This window comes from Schistocerca cancellata, chromosome 2 (genome assembly GCF_023864275.1).
Source record: "Schistocerca cancellata isolate TAMUIC-IGC-003103 chromosome 2, iqSchCanc2.1, whole genome shotgun sequence".
Taxonomy (NCBI): Eukaryota; Metazoa; Arthropoda; class Insecta; order Orthoptera; family Acrididae; genus Schistocerca; species Schistocerca cancellata.
This window is the reverse complement of record NC_064627.1, coordinates 203,183,916-203,207,144: the sequence shown is the minus strand read 5'-3', so window position 1 is coordinate 203,207,144 and position 23,229 is coordinate 203,183,916. Positions and strand designations below refer to the sequence as shown.

At 46.6% G+C, this 23,229-nt stretch overlaps 1 protein-coding gene across 1 annotated transcript in view; it reads right to left on the bottom strand.

Annotated features, from left to right (window-relative positions):
• The window catches only part of LOC126161527 (UDP-glucosyltransferase 2-like), a 114,303-nt gene that overhangs the window by 54,049 nt on the left and 37,025 nt on the right, over positions 1–23,229 (bottom strand). The window contains exon 2 of the mRNA XM_049917447.1: positions 20,977–21,161. Coding sequence (XP_049773404.1) covers positions 20,977–21,153 — 177 coding nt within the window. The 5' untranslated portion in view covers positions 21,154–21,161. The remainder of the gene's footprint in view (positions 1–20,976; positions 21,162–23,229) is intronic.

Genomic DNA, 23,229 nt, shown 5'->3' with positions numbered 1-23,229 from the left:
TACGTCTTTGTGACTGACCACAGCGTTCTTTCGCTACGTGGATGACACGTTCGTTGTTTGGCCACATGGACGGGACAGCTTAAATTAATTTCTTGAACGCCTCAACTCACTGCACCCCAACATACAGTTCACGATGGAGGAGGAGCAGGATGGTGCCCTGTCAGTGCGGAAAATCATACACTGGGGAGACAGGCGGCACTGTTGAAGAGAGGTGCCGCGAACACAAGCGCCATACCGAATTACGCCAGGTCACTAAGTCAGCCGTGGCCGACCTTTGTATAAAGACTGGCCATACTATGGACTATGAAAAAACAAAAATACTCTGTCAATCCTCTTACTTCTGGGACTGCGTTACTAAAGAGGCCATCCAAATCTGACTACATGACGATGTAATTAATAAAGACAGTGGCCTTCAACTCAGTCAGGCTTGGAACGTTGCAATCAGCCTGGAGAGAAAGATGCGGTCCCAGAGACCGAGGACCGCCCCCGACGACGGCAGCAGGGAGACTGCAGACCCAAGTTCAGAACAAGGCGCCGCTTCCCCCACCACCTCCAGTAGCCGTTACGCCGGCCGCACCGACGACACCAGGAGAGGAACGGTGGAGGGGGTAACGGCTAGTATATATAGGGCGCCGAGACACCTTAGTGCACTTAACACTGCATTCGCGGAAAGGCACATAAACAGTACACTACACGCAAAGTACTCGGGGGATAGGGCCTCACTGTACGTTGCCACAGACAACGAATATAAAGATCTTCTGACCTTCCTCAAAGATCGGAAGATCGAACACTACACGTACAGAACGCTGGACGAGAGAACCCAGCAGTAAGCGATCAAGAGAGTGGATCCCAGTACCCCCAACGAGACAGTACAGGCGGCCCTTTGTTATCTGGGATTCGACTGTAAAAGTGCCTCCCGGATGACAGGGTTCCGTACACACGTACCGTTACCACACTACACGGTTGAGTTAGCCGACACGGCTGATTCCCGCGCCATCCTGCAGATAAAGAGCTTTCTGCGGATGGACGTACTTGTGGAACACTATGAACCACCCAACGTCCCCCAACAATCTAACATCTGCCATCGGTTCGGCCACTCGGGCCTCCGCTGTGGCCTGGCAACTCGCTGCCGCGGATGCGCTGCCAACACCTGCACACAAACACAGCCAAACCAGCGACGCTGTGCCAACTGCGGTGGGCCCCATACGGCAAACTTCAGACAGTGCAGTGCAAACAAACAAGCGCTGAAGCGTAAACAAGACAAGAGCAGGGTACTGTACGACATACCACGCCCGAGGCCAGCGCCGAACCCATTAAGGAACGGCGTAACGTTTGCCACGGTTGCACGCCCTGGCGGAACGGCACAGGCCGCAGAACCTCAGCGCCCTTCACACGCACGCGAAACAACCGCTGCAACAGCTACACAACAGCCATAGACAACACCTGAAAACCAACAAGCATCGGTATCAACACCTATGCCCCCAAACAACACGACCCCGCTCCCGGAAATCACCTGCTGCGAAGAAACGCACGCTATACAGGAAAACACATCCACACAAGAACCCCCAGAACCCCAAGCCCAGAGGAGGAATAGACGTACACGTAAACACAGGGCGGGGAACACGAAATCACCACAACAGGCCACCCAGCAACAACACACAGGAAAACAATCAACAAGACACCGAGACTGTGACTCACACTACCATCCCCCTCACCACAGAAGTAACGCAGGCGCCACAACCTCTACCACGAAACACAAATGCCGCCCCAAACAACACACCAATACCCGCACAAGCGGCCGCCAACTCCACAATAGCACCTCAGGCTGCCACACCCAACACCAACACATCACCTGGGGGAATACTGGAAACACTATTCCCTCGACACACGACCGTTCAATTCTTTACCAAGATACTGCCGGCCGTCACTACACTCATCACCCAGCTCATGAACGCCGAACCCGGGCAATACTGGGCTGTCATACACACTGCCATCACAACACTCTTTCACGCTCTTACATGAATAATATACGACACCCGGCCCATAATGCAAACCCGCACACACTATTACAGATCTTGTTCTGGAATGCAGGCTCGATCCACAACAAAAGGGCAGAATTTGCCGCGTTCATGGAGCGCAAGGGAATCCTTGTCGCGCTACTGAGCGAGACTAAGCTTAAACCGCACAAACAATTAAACTTTGCTGGCTACTGCGTCTATCGTACCGACCGACCGGGCGACGCCGTGGCAGGTGGAACTGCAATCGTCATACACAAAGACATTGAGCACACAAACATAGAGCTCCCTGAACTGGAAAAAATTGAGACTACGGCCGTCAGAGTCAAGTTCAACGGAGCCTACACCACATTGATATCGGTATACAACAGCCCTGTAGGAATTTCAACAAGCGATATCAGCACACTACTCAACATTTCACCGCGAGTAATAGTCGCTGGAGATCTGAACGCAAAACACCCAGAATGGAATTCACTCATACGAAATCCCAACGGCAAAAAACTGTACGAACATTCACTAGGCAGAAACTACATCATACTAACGCCGACTGAACCGACGCACATTCCCTATCAGAGGGGACACAGGCCAGACGTGATAGACATGGCCCTCATCAAGGGCATTACATCGACACTCAACGTTGCCGTTGAAAACGATCTGCCCTCAAACCACCAACCTGTAATACTATACATTGAGCAAACACTGCAGCACATCGAACAACGCAAGATGTTGGACTACGGGCGTGCGAATTGGACATTGTTCAAGGAAACGCTCGATAGCTACATCCCACCCGTACACGAAATTAATGGAACAGCACAAATTGACGAGGCAGTAGAAACCCTCACTAACGCCGTCCAGGACGCAATGGCAGGCACCATACCTGATCGCACATCACAACAACACAGTGCGGCCGTGGCCCAGGAAATCCTGGGCCTAATCTCAATGAGGAATCGCCTCAGGAGACAATGGCAGCGCACCAGGCGTCAGTACTTCAAACGGCACATTAACAGGCTACAGGGCATCATACATGACAAAATACAAACACATAGAACACAACAGTGGAACCAAAAACTCGAAGGGCAGGACACCGCACGACCTGGCGTGTGGCAACTAGCCCGACACTTCACCAGGGAGAAAATATACACCCCAACGCTTCAAGGGCCTGACGGACCTGCATACTCAGCGGAAGAGAAAGCAGAACTAATGGCCCGCACACTCGCAGCGTCATTCACACCGAACCTGGTACCGTCAGATCCAGTGTTCACACTTGCTACTGACCAAGAGGTTACACGCATTCTAGCCCAACCATCGCGCAACGACATTCGGCATGCTAGCACAGCCGAAGTCTCCTGGGCTATAATGCATTCCGCTGTTAAGAAAGACCCTGGTCATGACGGCATTCAAAACCATGTCCTCCAGGAGTTCACGGATAAAGCAACTGAGTACCTAACACACATAACGAATGCCATACTAAAACACCAACACTTCTCCGCCTTTTGGAAGACGGCCAAGGTCCTGATGTTCAGGCAGCCGGGGAAAGACCACAGCCTCCCACAAAATTACCGACCCATCAGCCTTCTGAGCTCGCTCAGTAAGATTGTTGAGAAGGTGATTCTCAAACGCATCACTAGGCACTGCATAACAAATGACATCCTGAGACCGGAGCAATTTGGCTTCAGGAATCACCACTCCACAACACAACAACTCTTACGGGCCGTTGAACATATAACATATGGCTTCAACCTAAACAAAGCTACAGGGGCGGTGTTCCTGGACATCGAAAAGGCTTTCGACCGTCTATGACACAACGGCCTCATTCGCAAACCAGTGACGCGGGATTCCCCGACGGGCTGGTGCGTCTAATACACTCATACCTCACAGACAGGAGTTTCAACACTGACGTGCAGGGAAAACAATCAACACGACACGGTATACACGCAGGAGTACCCCAGGGAAGCATCCTAGGGCCCCTACTGTTTAACCTCTAGATAAACGATCTCCCAACCACACACTACACAACGATGGCAACTACGCGGATGACACAGCCATCCTCGCGCAAGATTGGAAACCATCAAACATTACGTCACGCCTACAGACTGCACTCAGAGTGGCTGAGCGTTGGGTGGAGAAATGGCGTGTTAAAGTAAACGTCGACAAGTGCGAAGCCGTTCTGTTCACTAGAAGACCGAAGCAACTGCGCAAGCCCGCATCTCGTGGTCGTGCGGTAGCGTTCTCGCTTCCCACGCCCGGGTTCCCGGGTTCGATTCCCGGCGGGGTCAGGGATTTTCTCTGCCTCGTGATGGCTGGGTGTTGTGTACTGTCCTTAGGTTAGTTAGGTTTAAGTAGTTCTATGTTCTAGGGGACTGATGACCGTAGATGTTAAGTCCCATAGTGCTCAGAGCCATTTGAACCATTTGAACCAACTGCGTAAACACCGATACTGCAGACCAATAACTCTACATGCACGCCCAATACGTTTCCGCGAGAAAGTCAAATACCTCGGTGTCTGGCTGCACCGGAAATTATTCTGGGGGGACCACATACAACACATGACCAACCGAGCTAGCGCGAGGCTCAAACAGCTCTACCCTATGCTCAACAGGCGTAGCACACTGAACAGAAGGGTGTCGAGGTCCATGTACATGACACTTATCCGACCCCTGATGACGTACGCAACTCCTGTCTGGGGATATGCTGCACTTACACGCCTGCGCCGTCTGCAGCTCATACAAAACAAAGTACTCAAAATCATAAGCAATGCTCCACGATACACACGCAGCGCGGACCTTCACCGGGAATACCGACTTGAGACTCTCACGGAGATAATCCACAAAATCACCACAAGACTATACAGAAACTGCAGACTTTCGCAGAACCCGTTTATTCTGAATCTGGGGAACTACGACCACAACCATAGATGGAAACATAAAAGACCAAAAGACATACTTGTAAGGACCTAACATCTATGGCCAAGCATACGCAAACATAACGGTACAGGCGAGCCCCTGTTAGTTAGACGCCATTACTGGATATCCAGCTGGAAGACACTGCGGAATAACTTGCACCATGCAGGGAAGCCGTACCGTACACTGCATGCAAACAAGCTCCACACATCCCCCACACAGTGAGATGATCTAAGGCCGATCTCCCACTACTGCATAATGATCTTGATTGTTCCAGGAATGTAGCGGCTGCAGCAACTGGGATACATCGCCATCGCTTGCCACGGTAATGATGCATGATACCCATACTAACAAATCCAACCTTGCATGAACTATCGCAGCTAGTAAGCCACTACTGTTCTTACTACCCATCCCACAGTCGCAGAGGTTTTTTTCCCACGGCACGAGCCATGGCACTTTTTTCCCTCTGCTCTTCAAATCGCTACCCTCACTCGCGTTTCGTCCACTATCTATCACCTGATGGACCGTGTTAATGCGTAGTCTTACCCAGACGCACGGATAACATCACAGCCCAGCATCCTGCGATCCACTTACTAGAAAACTAACATGTGACAGTAGAACTTTTGGTTTGGTCACTACGTTGGTGCGGGCGTGGAGGGGCCCCATCTCTGTAAGAACAGCACAGCATTCGTCAGGAAGCACCTGAAGATGGCAGCGTGTACGTCTGCCGAAATATTGTGGAGAAATTACGATGCTACCCGGTCGGACACCCGAGAACTATTCAAATTTGAAATACGCGGGGAAAACTTCAGATCGCATAGACACTAGCACTTCCGTTACATTGTTTAATCGAGCCACTTATGAACAGGTGGGCTCGGCACAGTTGACAAAATCTTGCTTGCAATTTACTGCGTGTACTGGTCAGAACATTCCATTGTTTGGTGTACGTAGTCTGCCTGCCACATTCCAGTCTCACACCACAACAGTGACAGTTACCATTTTGCGTTTGCGAGACTGTGACAATAACTTTCGGTTAGATTGTTTAGATTTGTTTGGTCTTCTTATTCAGGTCACCGTACTTTCTGTTTTTGCTTTCACTCGAAAAAACAGTGTTATACAATTGACTGAGGAGTTCTCTGATTTATTTCTGAATGGCTTGACAGTGCAAATACACACATCAAAAAAGGTCTTGAATCACCTCGGTTCCGAGAGTTCCGGAACCTGTACAGAAAATTGGAGTAGAGATCAACATAAACATCATTTCCGTCCTTTCTATTACTCATGAAAACCACACATTGCATGTTGTAGCACCATACAGCGAGACCTTCGGAGGTGGTGCTCCAGATTGTTGTACACACCGGTACCTCTAATACCTAGTAGCAGGTCCTCATGCACTGATGCATGCCTGTATTCGTCGTGGCATACCATCCACACGTTCATCAATGCACTGTTGGTCCAGATTGTCCCACTCCTCAATGGCGACTCGGCGTAGATCCCTCAGAGTGGTTGGTGGGTCACGTCGTCCATAAACAGCCCTTTTCAATCTATCCCAGGAGTGTTCGATAGGGTTCATGTCTGGAAAACATACTGGCCACTCTAGTCGAATGACGTCGTTATCCTGAAGGAAGTCATTCACAAGATGTGCACGATGAGGGCGAGAATTGTCGTCCAACATGCTACCGAAATGGTTGCACTATCGGTCGGAAGATGGCATCCACGTATCGTACAGCCGTTACGGCGTCTTCCATGACGATCAGCGGCGTACGTCGGGCCCACATAATGCCACCCCAAAACAGCAGGGAACCTCCACCTTTCTGGACTCGCTGGACAGTGTGTCTAAGGCGTTCAGCCTGACCGAGCTGCCTTCCAAACAGATCTCGGACGATTGTCTTGTTGAAGGCATATGCGACACTAATGGGTGAAGAGAATGTGATGCCATTCCTGAGCGGTCAAGTCGGCATGTTGTTGAGCCCATCTGTACCGCGCTGGATGGTGTTGTGGCTGCAAAGATAGTCCTTGGCATGGACGTCGGGATGAAGTTGCGCATCATGCAGCCTATTGCGCACAGTTTGAGTCGTAACACGACGTCCTGTGGCTGCACGAAAGGTATTATTCAACATGGTGGCTTTGCTGTCAGGGTTCCTCCGAACCATAATCTGTAGGTAGCGGTCATCCACTGCGGTAGTAGCCCTTGGGCGGCCTGAGCGAGACATGTCATCAACAGTTCCTGTCTCTCTGTATCTCCTCCATGTCCGAACAACATCGCTTTGGTTAACTCCGAGACGCCAGTACACTTTCATTGTTGAGAGTCCCTCCTGTCACAAAGAAGCAATGCTGACGGGTTCGAACTGCGGTAATGACAGTCTGGGCATGGCTGAACTGTAGACACCATGAGCCCTGTACCTCCTTTCTGGTAGAATGACTGGAACTGATCGGCTGTCGGACACCCTCCGTCCGACAGGCACCGCTCATGCATCGTTGTTTACATCTTTGGGCGGGTTTAGTGACATCTCTGAACACTCAAATGGACTGTGTCTGTGATACAATAGCCACAGTCAACGTCTATCTTCAGGAGTTCTGGGAACCAGGGTGATTCAAAACTTTTTTTATGTGTGTAATTTTGTGGCGATCGTTACAGTGAAGGACAATGAAGTTGTTTCGGGCGTGTCCCGTAGCTCATGCTCTTAGAGAGAAAGTTGCAAATGAACTTAGAGAATGTCAGGATAATGGTGTTATTGCTTCTAACTAGGCTAATCAATGGGCTTTTCCCTCAGTAATCTAACCAAAGCCTTCTGGAAGACATCGTCTTTGTGTTACTTTAAATCCACTGTGGATACACAAACAATGACTGATACTTGTCTGTTGCCTAGCCCTGAACAATTAATGGACAGGCCGCTATTTTTCAAAAATTGACTTACACGATGCGTATTTACAAATTCCGCTAGACGAGGAGTCTCGGAAAGTGTTTGTGGTCAACACACATTTAGCGATGGTCAAATTATTGAGCTTACCCTTAGGCAACGCTTCCGCGTCTGCTATGTTCCAACCCTACTTAGAGCAAATATTTCACTCTGTTCAAATTACTTTGGCGATATTATAGTGTCAGGACGTACATCGGAGCAACATAGCACTACCCTTCGTACGCTTTTTCAACTGCTTTCAGCAGCTGATTTGAAATATCGCCTTTTTCAGGCTGAAATTCAGTACTCAGGTCATGTTCGTAATAGCCCTTTCCTCAAATATGCTGGGCATCCGGGACCTCCCTGCTCCCCGGGACGTGACGGAATTTCAGTCAGTTCTTGGGATGTTGACATATTATATCCGGTTTATAGCCAACGCAATCCAGATCTGGGCTTAGTTGCATCGTTTGCGCTGGAAGAGTGTGCCTTTGTTTGGCTCAAAGAATGTCAGAATGCATTCCAGAAACTTAAAAATGCCTTCTGGAGCGAGAGGTGCCCTGTTCGATAGCGCTAAGCGTATGGTTTTGGCAGTGGTTGGTTCTTCGTACAGAATTGGAACTGTGCTCTTGTACAGATTTCGCTCACAGAACAGACCAATTGCTTTAGCATCGTAGTTACTGACCGAGACTCAGTGTAACTATTCCTGAATGGAGAAGGAAGTGCTCGCTATTATCTATGGTGTGACGAAGTTTCACCATTGTCTGTTTGTTTGGAAGTTTTAGCTATTGACGGATCATAAGGCACTTCAGTCTTTGTTTGATCCGTCCAAATCTGTTGCGACACCCACGGCTCACAATCTGCAACGTTGGGCGTTCTTGTTTGCACAGTGTCAGTACGAAATATTATACCGGACCATCTCAAAGCACGCAAATGCTGACGCCCTTCCTCGCCTTCCTGTTGGCCTGATTCTGAATTTGATGCTACTGCTGCATCCTGTTATCAGATCGATGCTCAAGACACTGAACTTTTACAGACTTTTCCATTGAATTATACGAAAACTGCACAGGCCACAGAAGCAGACCGTGACTTGAACCTTTTGTTGCACTACATGCGTACTGCTTGATCTCGTTCAGTGAAAAATATTCAGAATTCTTATCCGCGCTGATATTCTGCTCGTCAGCATAGCCTCTCCGTCCAGTACGGTATGATTTCATTCCAAAATGGTTCTGGACCATCGCGTGTGCCTATTCCTAAAGGGTTGCGATTGCCCGACCAAGGACATTGGGAAAGTGTACGACAAAACAATCGGCAGTTCAGCACTGTTCTTTGCCGGGCTTGGACATCCACTTTGAACAGATGGCGTCACAGTGTCGCGCTTGTGCTAAGAATCTATCGGCCCCGCCGCAGACGTATTCAGCTCGGCCAGTGTCACAATCGCCGAGGCAACGAGTGCATATTGACTTCGCTGGTCTCTTTCAGAACGCTCATTGGCTTATTGTTGTGGACTCTTTTAGCAAATATCCGTTTTCAGTGGCCATGAACTCGACTACCTCGCGTAGTACGGTTCAGGCTTTGTCGTGTAATTTTAGCTTGGAGGTTTACCTGAAGTGTTGGTTACCGACAACGGACCACAGTTTACGGCTCAGGACTTTGAACACTGTTCTACAGTCATTGGTGCCACTCACCTTACCAGAGCTCCGTTTCATCCTCAGTCGAATGGAGGAGCTGTACGATTTGTGCGTAAGCTTGAGCAACAGATGAACAAACTATGTGCCTTCCACACACGGTAGCAGGCGCTGCTGTTCTTCCTCGAAACGTACAGCTCACAGCCCCGTGACGTTCAGTTACGGCGGAGCTTCTACGAGGGTGAGTCAAAAGAAAACCTTAAATTTGTAATAACACATGGAAATTCCGCGCCGTTATCATGAAGTTGGTAAGCGTACTACAAACAGCGTGCAGAATGGCTTGTAGGTGACAGCATAGCGCAGATGCGCACATACCGTCACTGTATCAGTATAAAGATGGCCGCCCCACTTGCGACTTGCACCAGGGAAGAACAGCGTTCTGTTATTCGGTTTTTGCGTAGTGATGGTGTGAAACCTATAGAAATTAATCGACAAATGGAGGTTTCGTACCGTGATGCATGTTTGTCACTGGAGCAAGTCTACGAATGGAGTAGGAAGTTCGCAAATGGTGCGACTTCAGTGGAAGATGCTCCTCGTCCAGGTCAGGCACAACGAGTTGTGACTCCACAGAACATTGCATCAGTTGAAGCCATAGTAAAGGAAAACCGCCGAGTGACACTGAATGACATTGCAGCATGTTTACAGATTAGTCATGGGTCAGCACACCACATTATGTGTAATGTGCTCCAGTTTCACAAAGTGTCTGCAAGATGGGTGCCACAGCAGCTGACTCCTGAAATGAGAGAACGACGTGCTGATGCTTGTGAAGAACTTCTTCAGCTCTTTGAACGAGGTGATGGCTTCCTTGCAAGAATCTTTACTGTGGGCGAAACGTGGGTTCACTTCCGCCAACAGGAAACGAAGAGAGCGAGCAAGGAATGGCGCTATTCCTCATCACCAAAACCAAAGAAGTTTCGAACGGAACCTTTAGCAGGCAAGGTTATGCTGACTCTCTTTTGGAACCAAAAAGGCGTAATTTTGGAGCATTACATGCCTAGAGGGACCACTGTCACCTGTGCATCATACACACATCTCCCAAAAAATAATCTGCGGCCTGCAGTCAAATCAAAGCGATGTGTCCCTTTGCAACAAGACAATGCACGGCCCCACACTGCCCGTACAACAGTTGCAACAATCACAGACCTGCATTTTGAGCGTCTTCCTCTTCCACCATACTCACCAGACCTTTCTCCAAGTGATTTCCATATGTTTGGACAACTCAAAGATGCAATGGGAGGAAAGAAGTTCCGTTCTGATGAAGAGGTACGCCACGTGGTACATGAGTGGCTGCATGGACTACCAAAATAACTTTGTAAGCGCTGGAGGACTTGCATCGAGAGTGGGGGAGACTATGCTGAAAAGTGACACAGATTTGTACCACTTCTGCAGAATAAATAATATTTTTAAAAAAATATTTAAGGTTTTAATTTGACTCACCCTCGTACTTGGCCGGCGCCACTGCACTCTGCTGCAGTTGCTGCACATACCGCAACACATAGCGCCTCCTGTGCTCCGAAAGTATCGCTTTGCGCGTAATGTTTCTATTCTTTTCAGACTTTTTGGTCGCACAAAGCGCTAGGAGACAGAAACGATTCTTCGAAGTTTGGCCGCTAGCACGTATTTAATTCAAGGCCCTGCTGGGTTGCTGCTCTGGCACCAAAACTAGATTCGTGCTTGTCGATTGCCAGATTCTTCCACAGATTTTCTGTCCCCGGATACATATACTGCCGGGATCGTGCGGCCGGCACAGCCACTCTCAGGTGCCTATTCGGTACCGCCGGCGGAACCGCTGGAGCTGGATCCATCACCTTCGCTGGCGCAGCAGCTCATCCAGCTCCCTGCGCCCACCATGGACCAGTTGCCGTCGCCTTTGTCATTGCCGTCCTCATCGTCGCCCTCTCAGTTTTCCATCGGACAGGCACAGGAAGAAGGTGGGTGCCTTCTCTGGGGTTTTCCGACCGACGTTCCTCTCGGACTGGAGGACGTATATCAGGCTGCTGCCGGACTCTCCGCTTCGGGCCCAGTTGCGGCTCCCGTCTCCTCACGTTACCCAGCTTCCTGCCTTCACCTCCGTTGTCGTAAGATGGTTCCCTACACGACAAAAGGGGAGAGGGGGGCGGGGAGGTGGAACCTGCAGTCCTAAAGCATCGAATGCACACCGACCGGCGCAGTGCCATGAAACTGCGTAAATATGGCGCTGCCCGCGTGCCAATGGAAAGACCAAGCAGCATGAAATCTCCAGTAAGACAGAGTTCAGCGCCCCTTGTCAACGCCGATTTAGTCAGCTGCCCATCGCTGGTCGGCCCTCAGATTTCGAGAGCATCATTACTAATACACTACTGCCCATTAAAATTGCTACGCCACGAACATAACGTGCTGCAGACGCGACATTTAACCGACAGGAAGAAGATGCTGTGATATGCAAATGAGTAGCTTTCCAGAGCATTCACACAAGGTTGGCGCCGGTGGCGACACCTACAACGTGCTGACACGAGGAAAGTTTCCAACCGATTTCTCATACACAAACAGTAGTTGACCGGCGTTGCCTGGTGAAACGTTGTTGTGGTGCCTCGAGTAAGGAGGAGGAATGCGTACCATCACGTTTCCGACTTCGATAAAGGTCGGATTGTAGACTATCGCGATTGCGGTTTATCGTATCGCGGAAATTGCTGCTCGCGTTTGTCGAGATACAATGACTGTTAGCAGACTATGGAATCGGTGGGTTCAGGAGGGTAATACGGAACGCCGTGCTTGATCCCAACGGTCTCGTATCACTAGCAGTCGAGATGACAGGCATCTTATCCGCAAGCCTGTAACGGATCGTGCAGCCACGTCTCGATCCCTGAGTCAACAGATGGGGACGTTTGCAAGAAAAAAACATCTGCACGAACAGTTCGACGACGTTTGCAGCAGCATGGACATGTGCAGCATGGCTCGTACACCATGGCTGCGGTTACCCTTGACACTGCATCACAGACAGGAGCGCCTGCGATGGTGTATTCAACGACGAACCTAGGTGCACGAATTGCAAAACGTCACTTTTTCGGATGAATCCAGGTTCTGTTTACAGCATCATGATGGTCGCATCCGTGTTTGGCGACATGGCGGTGAACACACTTTGGAAGCGTGTATTCGTCATCGCCTTACTGGCGTATCACCCGGCGTGATGATATTGGGTGCCACTGGTTACACGTCTCGGTCACCTCTTGTTCGCATTGACGGCACTTTGAACAGTGGACGTTACATTTCAGATGTGTTACGACCCGTGGCTCTATCCTTAATTCGATCCCTGCGAAACCCTACATCTCAGCAGGATAATGCACGACCGCATGTTGCAGGTCCTGTACGGGCCTTTCTGGATACCGAAAATGTTCGACTGCTGCCCTGGCCAGCACATTCTCCAGATCTCGCAACAATTGAAAACGTCTGGTCAATGGTGGCCGAGCAACTGGCTCGTCACAATACGCCAGTCCCTACTCTTGATGATCTGTGGTATCATGTTGAAGCTGCATGGGCAGCTGTACCTGTACACTCCATCCAAGCTCTGTTTGACTCAATGCCCAGGCGTATGAAGGCCGTTATTACGGCCAGAGGTGGTTGTTCTGGGTACTGATTTCTCAGGATCTATGCACCCACATTGCGTGAAAATGTAATCACATGTCAGTTCTAGTATAATACATTTGTCCAATGAATACCCGTTTATCATCTGCATTTCTTCTAGGTGTAGCAATTTTAATGGCCAGTTGTGTAGTAAGATGATACGTAGTTTGTGTTCAGCGAGTAGTAATAGAGAGTAAAGTACTTGTATGCAGGAAGCACAGCAAGAAGTTAAGTTTCTTTTTCTTTTCAAAATAAATCAATCTGTTAAACTTAAAGGGTCTTGTACAGATGATTCTGGGTCCTGCCACTGGTCATCGCAACTTCTCTCCTTTCTCCTTTGTTTCCGTGCTGACTTCCGCAGTAGCCGACACGACTCTAAAATTAGAGTATTAAGAAATAGGCACTGATTAGTCTAAGTACAATATGAGGAGCAATCCTTCATGTCCCAATGGATATGATAATACTGAGCTCCGATTTCATAATATTACGAAATTTTTATTTGATTATTATTAAATGCGCTACATTAAGATACCATATACAGTAACAAGACTGATACACTACTCAGGGATGTGATCAATATTTATGTCAACTGCTACCGCTCAGACAGGATTTCTGGACCTCTCCTGCAGAACAATTATACTGGTACTTACCCAGCTGATGAAATCTGTTAGTCATTTGCTAAGAGAAGCCTCATCATGACACATTTGTCCCTCAATGTCGCTAGAGAGAAAGACTAGAAAATTAGATCCTGGAAGGAGCTAAGGCTGGTGAATATGGAGCATGAGAACGTGCTTCCTAATCAAATTCAGCAATGAAATCAGTACTTATTCTGGACCTATGTAGATGGACGTTACCGTGGAGTAACAACATAGGTTTACCAGGTATTTTGTTTTCAATAAAAACAACGAGTCGTCTTAGCTCTTCAGTATGTGCAATTCATGACGAAAGATATCAGTTTGGTTCCACGAAACTTACAACACTATTTTTTTAGAGTGTGCACCATCATTTGCGGCAACGGCCTTGCTGCAGTGGATACACCGGTTCCCGTGAGATCACCGAAGTTAAGCGCTGTTGGGTGTGGCCGGCATTTGGATGGGTGACCATCCAGCCGCCATGCGCTGTTGCCATTTCTCGGGGAGCACTCAGCCTAGTGATACCAATTGAGGAACTACTCGACCGAATATTAGCGGCTTCGGTCAAGAATACCATCATAACGACCGGGAGAGCGGTTTGCTGACCCCACGCCCCTCCTATCCGCATCCTCCTCGGAGGATGACACGGCGGTCGGATGGTCCCAGTAGGCCACTCGTTGCCTGAAGACGGAGTGTACCATCCTTTGCCCGGCGTGTTGCTTTTATCGGTTGACTGAGGAGTTCTTACCCCTTTCTAACTTCCGTCACAGACGTACCATTTCTAGTCACCTGTAACAATGTTCTTGTCCCTGTGAAAAGCGAAATGGTAACGGGTCAGCAAAAACGAAAACATAGTTATTCGCTGATTTTTGTCGCTTAACATATGTGGTACCCAAATACTAGGGCCCTGCAGGTGATTGGCTTATCCATATGGAATGCACACAGTTGCGGTGTACGAGAGAAAGGACGAGTACCCTATGCAAACGGAGAAGGAAGTTGTGAAAGATGACAGACGCCATCTCGCCTGATAACGAGGCGCATGAGCGCTTCTGGACAGAAGCTGGTAAGTCGTGCGCTTGCACATGCCACGCGCTTGCACTCGCCTGCGTAGCGACTGTGAAAGTGTAATGTTCGCATCTGCAATGTGCTGAGCTTACCACTTTAGAGTAGGTTTACACTGGCACATCGCATCTCTCCGCTCGCCGGGTGTTTTGTTGCATATATCCTTCACGCTCGCTGCACACCAGACCATGTCGGTAAAAAGGGGAAAAATCCACTTTTCCTTTTTTCACGTAAAAATTCTTGGCGATATATAAGACTATGTCACGTCGTTTCATGAACTTTTTATTCCCTTAAAAGCTTTACTTTTCTTGCAAAAAAGGAAAAAAAAAACTACTTATCATTCTACGTGATTTTTTAGTTCTGTGAGGTTTCTCAAGCGAGTCTGAAAAAAAGCATGCAGTTAAAAAAATATAATTTTTGTACACATGACAGTGTAACAACTTAGTCTTAATAAACCCTTTACCTTTTCACAATTCGTAAGTCATTGTAAAATGATGATATTTCCCAAATTCAATTTTCTAATGAAAAAGTTTTATGTCGGGTAGCTTACTGTCATACACGATTTAGAACATAAATTATTGCGAGTAAAATATAGCTAAAAGAACAAAATAGTTTTTGAAATGTTTTTGACACTGATATCTGCCTCCATTCACAAGTAAGTGCGAGTTATTGAGTGGCATCAGTGCCGCGAGCGCAAGCCTAAGAAGTTCACGTGGATGTAGCCTAGAAGCAAACACTACAGGATTAAAACATACTGGCGACCAACGCAGATGTAATGTCGATCCCCTGTGTTGTTTTACTGGTTTATGTCTATAAAAACCCAAATATATATAAATTTTACCTCGACAACGTCCGTTTACTCTTCACCATCATTTGCTATGGGATTACAGTGGCCCACACTTCACATTGTAGAAGGCAAATAATTACTTGTTATCCACATCCTACGATTAGCAGAACGTATTTTGTACTTAGAGCCAGAAGAATAAAATAATCTAAAATGGGACTCTGCTGAGGACGGACTGTAATAAAAACTTTCAGGGCTGTACTGAATTGCTCTGTAGTTGGAGACGAGAAACGATTAATGCTTAAAAAAATGTAATTACATTTATACATATTCGTATGACTAACTTTGAATAATACGTTTTTGTAGTTTTTTTGGAAATTTCTGGTAGGTTCCTATCGGATCAAACTGCTAAGGTCATCGGTCCCTAGGCTTGCACACTACTTAATCTAACTTAAACTAACGACGACACACACTCCCGTGCCCAAGGGAGGATTCGAACCTCCTATGGGGGGGGGAGGGGCAAGATCCCTTAGACAGCGCGGCCACCACGCTCGGCGTTTTTGTACGAGGTGCATTCAAGTTCTAAGGCCTCCGATTTTTTTTCTCCGGACTGGAAAGAGATAGAAACATGCGCATTGTTTTAAAATGAGGCTGCGTTCATTGTCAATACATCCCAGAGATGGCAGCACCGTACGGCAGATGGAATTTTACCGCCAGCGGCGAGAATGAGAAATGTTTTAAATACTTAAAATGGCGACGTTTTCCTTACTTGAACAGCGTGCAATCATTCGTTTTCTGAATTTGCCTGGTGTGAAACCAATTGAAATTCATTGACAGTTGAAGGAGACATGTGGTGATGGAGTTACGGATGTGTCGAAAGTGCGTTCGTGGGTGCGACAGTTTAATGAAGGCAGAACATCGTGTGACAACAAACCGAAACAACCTCGGGCTCGCACAAGCCGGTCTGACGACATGATCGAGAAAGTGGAGAGAATTGTTTTGGGGGATCGCCGAATGACTGTTGAACAGATCGCCTCCAGAGTTGGCATTTCTGTGGGTTCTGTGCACACAATCTTGCATGACGACCTGAAAATGCGAAAAGTGTCATCCAGGTGGGTGCCACGAATGCTGACGGACGACCACATGGTTGCCCGTGTGGCATGTTGCCAAGCAATGTTGACGCGCAACGACAGCATGAATGGGACTTTCTTTTCGTCGGTTGTGACAATGGATGAGACGTGGATGCCATTTTTCAATCCAGAAACAAAGCGCCAGTCAGCTCAATGGAAGCACACAGATTCACCGCCAGCAAAAAAATTTTGGGTAAACCCTACAGTGCTGAAAAAATGATGGTGTCCATGTTCTGGGACAGCGAGGGCGTAATCCTTACCCATTGCGTTCCAAAGGGCACTACTGTAACAGGTGCATCCTACGAAAATGTTTTGAAGAACAAATTCCTTCCTGCACTACAACAAAAACGTCCGGGAAGGGCTGCGTGTGTGCTGTTTCACCAAGACAACGCACCCGCACATCGAGCTAACGTTACACAACAGTTTCTTCGTGATAACAACTTTGAAGTGATTCCTCATGCTCCCTACTCACCTGACCTGGCTCCTAGTGACTTTTGGCTTTTTCCAACAATGAAAGACATTCTCCGTGGCCGCACATTCACCAGCCGTGCTGCTATTGCCTCAGCGATTTTCCAGCGGTCAAAACAGACTCCTAAAGAAGCCTCCGCCGCGGTCATGGAATCATGGCGTCAGCGTTGTGAAAAATGTGTACGTCTGCAGGGCGATTACGTCGAGAAGTAACGCCAGTTTCATCGATTTCGGGTGAGTAGTTAATTAGAAAAAAAATCGGAGACCTTAGAACTTGAATGCACCTTGTAGTTCTGGGAAAGTGTAGTACCACAAGTTGTAAATAATTTCATGCTTTAGATCAACTCTATCTCCATTTTCAAATAACTGTGCATAGTTTTTACAGCAGTCAGATTCGGCGCTTCTGGAGTGACCTTGAAGCGGCCAGTCACAGGTCAAGTTTCAGGACACACGGCGTGAAATACAAACCACCCTGATATCATCGTCTGGCGAGGACCGTAGCGAGCGGCGATGGCGCAGTTGCGTTTGCTCGATTCAGTCACGAGATGAGAGAACAGCAGCGGAACGTTGCAGTCCAATCCAAAAAGAAGGAAGAATAAGTTCCATGTTTTAAGTGGCCGTCCCATGTCCCTCTTTCCTCTGAGTTTGGATTGTACAGCCATATTTAGAACCCTCGTTTCTTTCACTCGTTCCAGATGCTCCTTCTGGTTTTGTTTGTAATCTTCTATTTGGTCATTTTCTGTAAAAATATTCAATTCTTGTCTTATGTTTTCATTAGGAATCGCATCCAACTTAGCGCAACCATACAGTGGAAGTATTGTGGCCAACATGTTACAGAATTCCATTTTTGTGATTCTTCACGTGTTTCTTTAAACTTCTGCCTTTATTGCCACATCCACTGTGATATCTCTGTAATTTAATATGCGCATGTTTACATTTTTTTAAAATGATGTGGCTACCTAGGTAACTGAAGAGTTGAACTTGTTCCAGAATATCATCAATTACAATTCAGTTTCGTATCTTCCACGCAATACCGTTGCCTTAATTTTATGTAGTGGTATCTTAAAATTATAGTTATTTTCACTTATGATTAGACGAAAGGGTGATTTTTGCAGTTCATCTTCATAATTAGCCATTAATGCAATGCTATCAGCATTGAGAATATATTAATATATTTATTCTTGTTTATATGAAGCTCTTTCTTTCCGTTTACGTACGGCGTCGTCTCTCCACTTTCTCGATCATGTCGTCAGACCGGCTTGTGCGAGCCCGAGGTTGTTTCGGTTTGTTGTCACACGATGTTCTGCCTTCATTAAACTGTAGCACCCACGAACGCACTTTCGACACATCCGTAACTCCATCACCACATGTCTCCTTCAACTGTCGATGAATTTCAATTGGTTTCACACCAGGCAAATTCAGAAAACGAATGATTGCACGCTGTTCAAGTAAGGAAAACTTCACCATTTTAAGTATTTAAAACATTTCTCATTCTCGCCGCTGGCGGTAAAATTCCATCTGCCGTACGGTGCTGTCATCTATTACCTGTGTTAAAATAGCAATACTGGAATATGTAAAAAAAAAAAAATTGGCTTAGCGTTTAACGGAGATTGTGAGAACTCAATGGGTTATAAGCAAATGAGACTTATTACTCGTTCTACAAATATTTCAGTTAAAACAGAAACTAAATAGCATCGTGATTATCCAGATGACCTAGTTTGCTGCTTTGGCAAGCACGCGGTCAAATTCAAGGAAAAATTCATTTTCACCAAAATATAGTTCCACACGTTTATTTTCTCGCAATTTAATAAAACCAGTTATTGACATTTGGCTGTACTAGTATATTCAGTTGATCTGTAGTGTAAACTGTTCAGCACATGCTTCCTATTTCAATTGTCTAAGGAAACTTCAAAAGATTAGAAATTTAGGACATTTGTTGTCCTCAATTAGTTCTAAAGGAATGATGGGTTATGCATGAAAATTGAGGCCTGGCCCCAGAAAACAAGGATGTCTGGTCACCTTAGTTTAATGATAAAAGCGTAATAGGTGATTTGCATTTTTGTGCAATTGGATGTTAGCGCTGGTGATACGGCCCATATCGGCGAAACCGATGGTAACAAAAACAGGGAACATCATTTTTCAGTTATCGCCTAGGGCTGAAAATTTGGAAACCACCTAGCAACAGCCTTTTTTATGACAACAGTGCTGAACAGAGAAACGGATATGCAGAACATAAAGAGTGAGAAATGATTGCAAGTGAAATGTCAAAGACAGGTTGGAGTGGTCGAAATTTATTTAAGGAATTCTTGAAATAGAAAGAGGATTTAGAAAAAAAACAGAAGAACAGAACGTGGAATCCTATTAACCAAAACCCAGAAAATCGGTACTAACATACCGAAAGAACATTCTATGAACTTCCTTCTCATAGCTATGTACAGTTAAAGATGTGCATTTCATCAGCTAACTGTCTATGAGGCTCTGACCTCATTGTTTGTTTTGTGAGAAAAAAAATTTAACGTAGCAAAATGACAATGAAATTTGCAGTCTCCTTTCGGCAAAGGCTTAGGATTCGGAAGCGGATTCTCGCCTCTAAACAACACTTTACCGAAAGAACTTTATCAGTATGGAGAATATGACGCACTGTTGTCCAGAAGTGTGCTGTATTTAATTAAAAAAACAATTTTTGGAAAGACGTGATTCCATTATGATTATTGCATGGCATATTATTTTTGAGGACTTCATAATGGGGAAATGTCTTTCCAAAACAAGTTGAGTTTTTAACTAAAATAAAGGACACATCTGGAGAACGTGTGCGTCATATTTTCGGAACCGATATCATAATACAGATCTACTATGGCTTCACAACAGATTTCTTTTTATACTGTACCTTCACTGTTACAGCCATGCTCCCCATCATCAATAAAATTATGTACCTAACAACGTATTTTAGACATCTGTTGATTAATGTTAATGAGTATGACTAAGGCCACGATAGCTTCATCGCCTAAATAATATGTGGTGCCACGTTACAGCTATTCTCTCTTCATTTTGCGTTGAGTCACACGTGTGACGCGCCAGTGCCATGTATCTGACTCACCATGTGCCTCATCACTCGTTTGTCACGCCACGTGTGTTAGCCACGTGGCAGGGGCACGGGTGAGTGAGAGCCGCGTGCTTCCGAATGCGCGTGCGTAGCGAGTGAGGGTACGGAGTGCTGCGCACGCGGATTCACCACACAGGGCCCCTTTGGTTGTCATCTGCAGCGCCCTTACAACACAGCTGTATGTCAACGATATTCTCTGCCTCAGTCTGTTGCTCATGCTGGCCTTACATTTCGGCAAGATAATGCCTGCCCAAACTCTGCGATAGCTTCTGCTGCTTGCCTTCCTGCCTGCAAAACCCTGGTTGGCCAGAAAGGTCGCCGGATCTCTCCCCAACTGTGAACGTTTGGACCATTATGGATAGGGCCCTAAAACAGTCTGAGGATTTTGACGATATAAACCACCAACTGGACAGAATTTAGCTTGGTACCCTTCAGCAGGACATCCAACAATTTTATCCGTCAGCGCTAAGCCGAATAACTGCTTGGATAAGGGTCAGAAGTGGACCAACGAGTTATTGACTTGTTCAGTTTATGAAACTTTTTCTATTGAACACTTATGTGAAACTAAAATCATTTGTTTGTTTGTACATGAACATTACATCTAATGATTTTTGTCCCGTTTGGATAATTCTTTCGTGGTGCGTCGTTTTCTTCTTAGAGTGTATAGTTAGTTGTTTATAATATGCTTTTGGCTGACCTTCATGGAGTCTGTCGTCATGAGGGTGACTCGGTGCCCCCTCCGCAGCAGAGCCTTTGTCAGGATGTGGAACGGCTGCTGGTGGCTGTAGGAGGGTGATGGTGCGATCACCAAGATCTTAGCTGCTGATGAGGTGCCCACAACCGCCAGCAGCGAAAACGCAACCACTTGCAGCATGGTTCCTCCTGCAATGAACACGGTCGTCTGGTAGCAGCAAGTGAATTACCCATTTCAACGTGAGCACCATGCTTGGAGCACACTAGGTGTTACAATTCATTTAAAAGAACAGGCAAAAGCGAGGACCTTCTGTATCTGAACAAACACAACCTTACTGAGAAGATGGGTTCATAGAAAGAATGGACTAACAACAGGTGGCACATGGTCTTATAAACAGTCACTGTACCTACGCTCCATCTGTGAATGGAACGGAGAGCTACCAAACTGCTTGGTACGATAAGTACTGCCTACGACATACGAGGCGCGACGGTAAAATAATGAGACTGATGTGAAAAAAAAGTTGCTTACCGTTTTAGTCAAGTTTAGTGTCGTCTCCTTCAAAGTAGTTCCCTTCTGATTGCACACACTTTTTCCAGCGCTTCTGCCATTGATGGTAACATTTCTGGAACTCATCTTCTGTAATATCCTCCAAGAGCCTCGTCACAGCTTTTTGGAGATCTTGTGTTGTTTGAAAATGGTGTCCCTTGACCGCCGTTTCGACTATTGGAAATAGAAAAAAGTCGCATGGAGCGACATCTGGAGAATAAGGTGGCTGTGGTAGTACTGAAATTTGTTTTGAGGTTAAAAATTTCTGTACTGACAGAGTAGTATGGGTTGGCGCATTATCGTGATGTAGAATCCAATTAGCAATGTTGGTACGAACACGAAGAACTCTTTTATGAAGTCTTCCTAAAATTTCTTTGTAGTAATATTGGTTAACTGTTTGTCCAGGAGGCACCCACTCTTTATGAACAATTCCCTTGGAATCAAAGAAGCACACAAGCATGCATTTCACTTTTGAATTTGACATGCGAACTTTTCTTGGTCTGAGTGGTCCCTTTGAGCACCATTGCGAACTTTGGCGTTTTGTCTCTGGATCGTACTGAAAAAAACCAACTTTCATCACCAGTGATAACACGGCTCAATAGTTCTGGATTGATTTCCGTTTGCTCTAACAGATCGGCTGTCATATTTTTCCGTGTTTCTCGCTGTTGCGGTGTGAGGTTTTTGGGGACCATTTTTGTACAAATCTTTCTCATACCAAGATCTTCAGTTATTATTAGACGAACCATTTCTCAATTGAAGTTCAGTTTTTCTGCAGTCATTTTCACGGATATTCTTCGATCAGATCGTACGAGTTCACGAACCCTGGCCAAGTTGACACATGTCCGTGAGGTTGATGGTCGTCCACTTTGGTCTTCATCTTCAACATTTCTTCCGTCTTCACTAAACATTTTATGCCAATGAAAAACTTGATCTTGACATAACCTCCTCTCCAAAAGCCTTCTGAAGCTTACTGTAAGTTGTCGTCGCGTTTTCACCCAATTTAACGCAAAAAGAAATGGCATACCGTTGCGCAATATTATGCGTTCCCATTTCCGTGACGAGAGACACAAACACATGTTAACTTATTACAGCACAACTCACAATTGAGCAGTTACATCGATGTGCCACTTGGACTAGAAGCAGCTTATAGACCAAGGTCAAAGATACTGTGCCTACGCAAGCCTGCAGGGTTGTCACATCATGCAAAGAAAATTACTTTATAGTCGCACCCCGTACGTCATAGTGTCACAGAGCATAGATATACATGTATATCTATACTGAGGCCTTACAATTCAGGAGGGAAAACTCAGTTTGCAAACATTAATTTTAAATCTTCTTTCAGAGGCTTTGGGTCTGCATCTACATGCACACTCAGCAAAACACTGCGAAGTAGAGATCAGAAACGCAGCGAGTACAAGTCTAACGCCGGCGCTGAATTTTCGTAAATCAAGAAGCCACTGTTACCACTCGTACTGGGCTTCCATTGTTGCGACTACAGTTCCGAGAGTACGTCGAGTCAGCACTGTGGCGCTGCTGTCTCTTCATACTTGTAGACTCGTTCTCCCTTACTGGAACATCCAGGAATGTGAGGCTAGTCGTGACTTATTGTCAGTGTGCAAGATGAGTGCATAATCTTGCAACTGTGAGGTAGCACTGACAAGGGGAAATGACCGATTGTCGGGGTCAGATGACCTTTAACGAAGCTATGTT